We start from the raw sequence: 8,711 nt of genomic DNA, 5'->3' as shown, positions 1-8,711 counted from the left end.
GTTCCCCCAACGTCCCCTCAGTAGGAGATAAAGCTTCTTTCCTACCTTCATTCTTTTTAATTCACTCATTTCTTAAAATTTTTATTTATTTATTTATTTGAGAGAGACAGACACAGAGAGAAAGACAGATAGAGGGGGAGAGAATGGGCGCACCTGGGCTTCCAGCCTCTGCAAATGAACTCCAGACACGTGCGCCCCCTTGTGCATCTGGCTAACGTGGGACCTGGGGAACCGAGCCTCGAACCAGGGTCCTTAGGCTTCACAGGCAAGCGCTTAACCGCTAAGCCATCTCTCCAGCCCTAATTCATTCATTTATAAAAGGAAAAGAAAAAGGCAGAGAGAGAGAGAATGAGAATGCACCAGGGCCCCCAGCAACTGCAAACAAACTCTAGACCCACGTGTCACCTTGTGCATCTGGCTTACATGGGTCCTGGGGAATTGGACCTGGGTCCTTAGCCTTTCAGGCAAGCACCTTAACTGCGAAGCCATCTCTCCAGCCCCTTCCTTCATTCTTTATACAACAAAGTTTGCTAAAGAAAAGAAAACCTGGGCTGGAGAGATGGCTTAGCGGTTAAGCGCTTGCCTGTGAAGCCTAAGGACCCCGGTTCGAGGCTCGGTTCCCCAGGTCCCATGTTAGCCAGATGCACCAGGGGGCGCACGCGTCTGAAGTTCGTTTGCAGAGGCTGGAAGCCCTGGCTGGCCCATTCTCTCTCTCTCCCTCTATCTGTCTTTCTCTCTGTGTCTGTTGCTCTCAAATAAATAAATAAATAAATAAAAAATAAAAATAAAAATAAAAAAAAGAAAAGAAAACATAAGAGAATTTTTTTTTCAGAGAACAAAATTTTTTCCAAATGGATACCAGGTAGGCTTGGCTGGCCCAGCTCACTAGATGTGTGACACCCACAAATATGCTTACGCTGGGAGAACAGCAAGCAGAGATAGGGGTCTGTGGTACCACCTGCGAGGAGAACGGAAGAACAGACTTGTGTGAAGCACACCCGCTGTCCTTCCGTCCAGCCCACTTCTGGAAGAGAAGTCATTTCCTTTCCAATTAGATGGACCACCAGGTTTATTTCCATTCTTTAGTATTTTCCTGCTGCCTGACTTACTTTCCTTATTTTGGTTCCCCTGTCCTGCCTATTTATTGAAGTCCTTCCATTCTTCATGGCCCAGCTTGATAAGACTTCCATTAGGCCTTTCGGATTTTTGGAGCCCGAGGTGACTCCTATGCCACCTGTCTTGAAAAGTCCCCATGGAAATGTTGATTTCGACTTACTTATGCATGCCACAGCCACTCTAATGAACTCACATCGACTTGGTACAGAACCTGCAACTTGTGACGTTAAGTGAAGCTCAAGCCCCAGCACACAGTGTCACATCACGTGGTGCTCTGTGTGCCCTGACATTGCAGAAGCTTTTGTTCGTGCCTCCCTCCCTCCCTCCCAGGAAAACCCTTCCTCTCTCCAATGTTACTTTTTTCTGGTTGTTGTTGTTTTGTTTTGTTTTTCCAGGTAGAGTCTCGCCCTAGCCCAGGCTGACCTGGAATTCACTATGTAGTCTCAGGGTGGCCTTGAACTCATGGCGATCCTACGCTCTGCCGCAATGTTACTTCTTACAAGAAACCTTCCCAGGTCCTCGGACAGTTCTTACAGCACTCTGGGCACACCTCTGTCATATCTGTGACCACCACCACCATATGCCAATGTTATTCATTAGCTGTTCTGCCCACTTTTCATAAATTTCAAGCAGCCAAAGGCCCGAGTGAGTGGGCCACCCTTGTCTTACCATCCCCTAATCTCATGCACGTCCTAAATGTCAAACAGAATGATGCCTTCAAAAGGTTCTGGAAACATGAGTCCATAGAAGGTCACATTTATTTTACTTTGTTGCATTATTAAAAGTCTGCTTTATTTTGTTTCTATTCTTATTAGTGTCCCAAGCTGTCCTTGGGTCATATTTTCAGAGAAAGTCCAGCATGGGCAGCCTTGCCACCCTAAATTGCCCCTGGTGACTAAAGCTGTCATGTTTTCTGAGATCCTTTAAGTCCCATAGTCCTTTGTTCCAGGGGATCCCCAGCAAAGCAGACTGCTGAGCACAAGAGAGACAGGTATGGCCCCAGCTCAGACGGCCTTGAACATGGGCCTCAGCCCTTGAGGCATCCAGACGTGGGTAAATGAAGTCCTGACCTCTTAGAGCTCTGTGCCTAATTTCTGTCCCTCCGCTCTCCTCCTAAGCTTGCTTCCTCGGTCTCTCAGCCATTTCCTCCTGTTTTTCCTCTTGGCCCCATCGCAGTTCCCCAGCACCTCTGCTCGGCTCTCGCCAGCCTTTCCAGGGGAACAGTCAGATCTCCTAGCCACGCCGCCTGCTCCTCGGCTGGCGCCCGACAGCCTCCCTCCTCTCTTCTGGGCCTCGCGGGAAGCCGGCCGGGGGAGGGCAGGGGTAACAGGCCCGCGCCCGGCCACCCGCGGAGCGTGCGCAAACGCCCGAGTCCAGACGCGGGAGCGAGCGCGCGGAGCGCCTGCGGGCGGCGGGGAGGGCGGCCGAGGCCGCGGACCCGGAGCCGCTCCCTCCTCCCTCCTTCTCCTCCTCCTCCTCCCTTCCTCCCTTCCTCCCTCCTTCTCCCTCCTCCTCCCCTCCCTCCTCCCCTCCCTCCTCCCCTTCCCTCTTCCTCCTCCCTCTTCCTCCTCCCTCCCTCCCTCCTCCACCCCTTCTCCCTCCCTCCCTCCTCCTCCCCTCTCCTCCTCCTCCGTCCGTCGGTCCCCGCGCGCGCTCGCCTCCCCGCCGCCCGCCCAGGCGCAGGCAGGCCGGCGGGCGCAGGCAGGCGGCGGCGGCGGCGGCGGGCGGCATGGAGAGCCTGCTGGAGAACCCGGTGCGCGCCGTGCTCTACCTCAAGGAGCTCACGGCCATCGTGCAGAACCAGCAGAGCCTCATCCACACCCAGCGGCAGCGCATCGACGAGCTGGAGCGGCGGCTGGACGAGCTGAGCGCCGAGAACCGCAGCCTGTGGGAGCAGCAGCAGCTGCTGCAAGCGCAGCCCCCGCCGGGGCTCGGGCCCCCGCCGCCCGCCCCGCGGCCCGCTCCCGCTCCGGCCGGCGCGGCCCCCGAGCCGCCGCTCCAGGACCTCGGACAGCTCCCGGGCGCGCCCCAGCCGCCGCTCCAGCACCACGGCCAGCTCCCGGCGCCGCCCCCGCCGGGCCCGGGCAGCCGCGCGCAGGCCGCCCCGCCGCCCCAGCCGGCGCCCGACAAGGACAAGGAGCGCGCCCCGGGCTGCTGCGCCGCGGCCGCCGGAGCCCTTCTTCAGCACCCGCCTCCCGCCGCCCTGGGCAAGGGCGTCCTGAGCCGGAGACCCGAGTGAGTGGGCACGAGTAGGTGGGGACCTGGGGCCGGGAGAAGCGGGCCGTGGGGGAAACAGGAAGTCAGCACGCGGGAGAAAGGGACGCGGCCAGGCGGAGGAAAGGGGCGCGAAGACGTCCCCACGTCCCCAGGCAGAAGTGTGTCAGGATCGGGGCAAGGGAGGGAATGGCATCCCTGCCCGGGGTTGAGTGGTTAGTGCCGCAAGAGGCCGTGCCCAGACTATCTTTGGTGCAAACAAGGAAAGAGAGGTGTTTAACGTGATCGGGATATTGGAGACTGCAGCATTTAGAAGGGATTAAAATTGGGAGGAAGCTGGGGTGAGGATTTAAACTGGAGGAAAGAGGACCACTGAAGGGTGTAAACTAGGAAAAATTTGGGAGTTTGCACAGTAAAACTGTTCAAATGGAGAAAGAGACATGTCAGCTTGGCCAAGAGGGTTGTAAGAGCTTTGAAGAGGCTGTGGTCTGTCAGGAGGCAGAGGATAAGGCTGCAGGGCAGGGGTGATGTGAACGGGCACGAGAGTTGGAGACAGCGTAATAGAGGTTGAGACACCAAGGTAAGGATGGAGGACAGTATCTCCGGCTCTTTCTGATGCAGTGGGAATCAAAGCCAGGGGCAGCTCCCTTGAAGAAACCTTACTCACTTCTTACTTGAGTGGACACCTTTCTTTTGAATCCTAGCAGTGTCAAAGGGGTGCATGGAAACAACCCAGTATAACCATAGAGGGTCACAGCTTGAGGGTTCTGTCTCCTTCCTCTGACTTGGAAGCATTCATCCATGTGCAGGGTAGTTTCACAACTGTGGGAAGGGAGTAATGATAAGGAAGACAGCTGGCAACGTAATTCAAATACACTGTCTCTTTAAATCACTAGCATGGCTCGTGATGGCAAGCCTTATTTCACCCCAATTATTTGGTAATAACTGGAGCCTCATATTGGATCCCAGGAGAAATGTTAACCACCTCCCGGGAGAGAGTTTATGAGTCAAGCTTTTTCTTCACTCGTGAGTTCCACGAACACGAGGCTGGAATGTTTCCTCCTATGTGTTTGGGAAGGCTGTGGTGATCCCGTCAGCCTCCCTTCGCGAATCAGACAGGTGAGAGAAGAGCCCTGAGGAAATGGGAACCTGGTCAGCTCCTGCCCTGATGAGGGGATGCTGAGCGCAAAGGGAAAGGGCCAGGAGAGCCATGCACCACATCTCTACTTGGACTCATTCCTGCTTTGTGTCTCAGAGACACTGGTGAAGATTGGCTGCATTCCTTCAAAACTCATGTCTCCGCAAACCCCACTTTCTTCTCCTGGCTGTGTGGAGCTGGAGAAGGTGGGTCAGGGCATGTTCACTCACAGGGACCCCAGGGGTGGAGATCCAGGGTAATCTGGCATAATAGAGGGCAGGCATCAGATTCAAGTCCAGAGAGGATGCTCAGTAGCTCACTTGTCCTCTCTGTTTGATGATTATCTTTCCTCTCTGGAGTATAAAATGAGTCTGTTTCTTTTTCTCAGTGCTTATGGTTCAACAAAAGACAACATTCTTCCAAGGTTCTTCCCAAAACAGGGGAACACAGTCCCATCCAGTTTCCCTGGGGACAGCCACAGCTTCCTGGCAACCGGGGTCTTTGCCTGATTGCTCTCTTCATTCCTCCCTTTCCTCCCACTGCATCACTACCTGCTTTCTATCTCTATAAAGCAGCTGTGTGAGCAAGAAAGCACCCACTCAGGTGTCATCTTTTCCTTGGATACTTTCCTGTGGCCCCACAGAAGCCCAGAGAGCCCATGCCTCTGTCAAAGCGCTCCTGCCCAGAATCCAGGGGTTGAAGAATCACTGGGATTCCTTTCCAGCCTCACATGTCTGTGCCATGTGACACTCTTGCTTTCCTTTGCCCTGCTTTTCTTCTGCCCTAAGAGACAGAACCAAAATAAAAACTAATAACCACAGTGGAGAGGAGTAGAATTTGTTGGAAATGTTTCATTTAGGAACTAAGAGGTTAAAAACACCACTACCTTATTACTTTCTCCAGAATCCCCAGCACGTTCCTCTTCTCCCTGGGCTTTGATACAAAGAGACTTTGAGAGCAAAGACAGGCACGCCTCACTTCCCCGTTGCTCTCTTCCTTTCAATGTAACATCATTTGCACCTTGCTGGTTGGATTCTTGGCCACCCATTTCTTTTCTACTGTTTTGCTTAACTTCAGCCAGTATTTAATCTTATTGCCTAAGGAAGGAGTCACTGCTTCTCACTAGGTGTTGGTCCACCCTGCTTTGTACTTGTGGCCTCCATCATGGATGTTTGTCCTTCCTATATCCCTCTCTCCAGGGAAAGGGGTAGATGGAACCAGCAGGAATAGAGAGAGCTCCCTGGATAGGGGAGAGAGGAGAAGGAGAGCAGAACCAGCAGGTATAGAGAGAGCTCCCTGCATAGGGGAGAGAGGAGAGGGAGAGCAGAACCAGCAAGAATAGAAAGACCTCCCTGCACAGGGGAGAGAGGAGAAGGAGAGCAGAACCAGCAGGTATAGAGAGAGCTCCCTGCACAGGGGAGAGAGGAGAAAGAGAGCAGAACCAGCAGGTATAGAGAGAGCTCCCTCCATAGGGGAGAGAGGAGAAAGAGAGCAGAACTAGCAGGTATAGAGAGAGCTCCCTGAATAGTGGAGAGGAGAGCAGAACCAGCAAGACTAGAAAGACCTCCCTGCACAGAGGAGAGAGGAGAGGGAGAGCAGAACCAGCAGGAATAGAGAGAGCTCCCTGCATAGGGAAGAGAAGAGAAAAAGAACAGAACCAGCAGGTATAAAGAGAGCTCCCTGCATAGGGGAGAGAGGAGAGGGAGAGCAGAACCAGCAGGAATAGAGAGAGCTCCCTGCACAGGGGAGAGAGGAGAAAGAGAGCAGAACCAGCAGGTATAGAGAGAGCTCCCGGCATAGGGGAGAGAGGAGAACGAGAGCAGAGCCAGCAGGTATAGAGAGAGCTCCCTGCATAGGGGAGAGAGGAGAGGGAGAGCAGAGCCAGCAGGTATAGAGAGAGCTCCCTGCATAGGGGAGAGAGGAGAGGGAGAGCAGAACCAGCAGGTATAGAGAGAGCTCCCTGCATAGGGGAGAGAGGAGAACGAGAGCAGAACCAGCAGGAATAGAGAGAGCTCCCTGCATAGAGGAGGGAAGAGAAAGAGACCAGAACTAGCAGGTATAGAGAGAGCTCCCTGCATAGGGGAGAGGAGAGCAGAACCAGCAAGACTAGAAAGACCTCCCTGCACAGGGGAGAGAGGAGAGGGAGAGCAGAACCAGCAGGAATAGAGAGAGCTCCCTGCATAGGGGAGAGAAGAGAAAAAGAACAGAACCAGCAGGTATAAAGAGAGCTCCCTGCATAGGGGAGAGAGGAGAGGGAGAGCAGAACCAGCAGGTATAGAGAGAGCTCCCTGCATAGGGGAGAGAGGAGAGGGAGAGCAGAACCAGCAGGTATAGAGAGAGCTCCCGGCATAGGAGAGAGAAGAGAAAGAGAGCAGAACCAGCAGGTATAGAGAGAGCTCCCTGCATAGAGGAGAGAGGAGAAGGAGAACCAGCAGCCCTCCTCCAGGCCTTGCCTGGGGGAAGCTCTTGCTGAGTCAGTTCTCTCCTGAGCAATCTGGAGGAGGAAGAGATGCGTAGAGGCTTTAGATCACAACTATGCCAGTAAACCTTTCCTCATTCCTCTCTGGCCTTATCTCAGAGTGAGAAGGTGGTCCTGGGTAAGTGAGCATAGAAGGACGAGTGTTTCAGAAGGTCAGGCACTGTGATAGATGCCTTTGTCCCTCATACATTTTGTCTCCTGTCCCCAGAACTCCTCTTCCATCCCAAGGCTGGGAAAGGCAGGGGCCCTGTGACTGAGAAAAGATGGAGCACTTAATTGCCATCTGATAGGCATTGGTGTGTGGGCTGGGCTTTCTCCCTCATTTAGTGAGACGCTCATAAAGTGGGTGGCCTTGGGGGCCAGCCTAAGGAAGCAGTAATGTGGACGGGTGAACACAGCAGTATTACAGAAACCCTCCAGGGGCTAGCCTCTTTCTCTGCATGCTTCCCATGCTTGCTAAGTTCCAGCCCCCACTGCTTATGCAGAATGAAAGCAGCAAACAGCTTCTTCCTCTTTGTTTTCAATCAAGGCTCACAGCAGCTACAGAAGTGATCATTATCCCTTTCCTGACTGGAGGCAGACCTTACCCTGACCCGGCAAAGTCCCTTTGCCACAGAAGCATAAGACCTTATCCAAAGCTGCTGGCTTCACCGTGACCACAGCTTCTCTGATAGAGCCCATTTGCCACCTCCTCAGTCACACGTTTGTTCAGGATCCCAGGGCTTGATCATGTCTCCAGGCCCAGGGGAGGGTGATGACTGGCAGCTAGGTAAGCTTCCGGCATCATGCTTTGAATTCTGCTTCCACTCCCAGCTTCATGTCTTAGTGTGGCCTCAAAGTATCAGAGGATTAATAGCTTCCATCCTCTCCTCTTTCTCTCTCTCTCCTCCTTTGGTTTCCTTTGACTCTCTTCTTCCTTGTTACTTTCCTCCTTCCTTCTATCATTTCCTTCCCCTTCCTTGAGTGCTTCCTGATCCATCTTTATTCCTCCTGTCTCCTGCTTTTTCTGTCTGCACCCAGGACACTGCACCCAGGTCTTTGCACACACTAGGCTTTTGCACTAAGCCACACCCTCAAGGCTGCAGGAAGTAAACCTTGAGTCATCTTTGGAGCTCCTTAGTGTCTTGCTGGCTAATGCCTGGGCACGGCTGGACAATCTGCTTGTACCCTTCAGCCTGAGCTGTCCGGTGCTGATTGGAGCAGGGCTCTGCTGACGTTGCATGAGGGTTGTCCACCAGAAGGCGGCAGCACATGACCGCCTCATTCTGGACACTAGCAGGCATGCTAAGATCTACCAGTAGGTCATCATGTGCAATGAGGGGGCCAGTCCTCTTCAAAGCCCACATCTGTGCTGTGGAAAGGTAGAAGAGTAGCAAGTGGTCCTTGCTCAACATAGTGAGACACATCTACAAACATTCGAACAAGCATGCTGCAGTTGCCTAAAGCCACCATCTTTCAGAATAGCTCAGGATTAGAAGTGGATGGACAAGGGTTTCTTGGCTGGAGGTGAGGGTTTGTGTCAAGGAATAGCAAGAGTCAAGGATAGCCGGAAAGGAAACAAGCCAGCAGATTTGATCCTAGGAGACATCTGTGTTGCATTCCTACCTCTGAGGCGTGTCCCCTTGTGAGCCCTCCAGTGGGAAGGAGAGTCTCACATGCAGGGCCCTCACCTAGCCTGCAAATGCTCAGTTGCTGTGGTGGCATTGTGCCACCCGTGTGCTTATGCATGCCTTCCTCTCCACCACTTCCACCAGGCAGAGGACT

The 8,711-nt window shown here is 53.5% G+C and overlaps 1 protein-coding gene across 2 annotated transcripts in view; it reads left to right on the top strand.

Moving 5' to 3' along the window:
- Positions 1-2,812: 2,812 nt before the first annotated feature.
- The window catches only part of Iqsec3 (IQ motif and Sec7 domain ArfGEF 3), a 108,653-nt gene continuing 102,754 nt past the window's right edge, over positions 2,813-8,711 (top strand). Inside the window, exon 1 of one of the 2 annotated variants that reach the window (XM_012951361.2) lies at positions 2,813-3,351. In XM_012951361.2, the coding sequence (XP_012806815.2) occupies positions 2,846-3,351 (506 nt within the window). In that variant the 5' untranslated portion in view covers positions 2,813-2,845. The remainder of the gene's footprint in view (positions 3,352-8,711) is intronic. The other variant, XM_045137341.1, reaches the window with a different exon arrangement.

This window comes from Jaculus jaculus, chromosome 18 (genome assembly GCF_020740685.1).
Source record: "Jaculus jaculus isolate mJacJac1 chromosome 18, mJacJac1.mat.Y.cur, whole genome shotgun sequence".
In the NCBI taxonomy this organism is placed as follows: Eukaryota; Metazoa; Chordata; class Mammalia; order Rodentia; family Dipodidae; genus Jaculus; species Jaculus jaculus.
The sequence above is the reverse complement of the archived record's forward strand: the minus strand, read 5'-3'. Positions and strand labels throughout refer to the sequence as shown.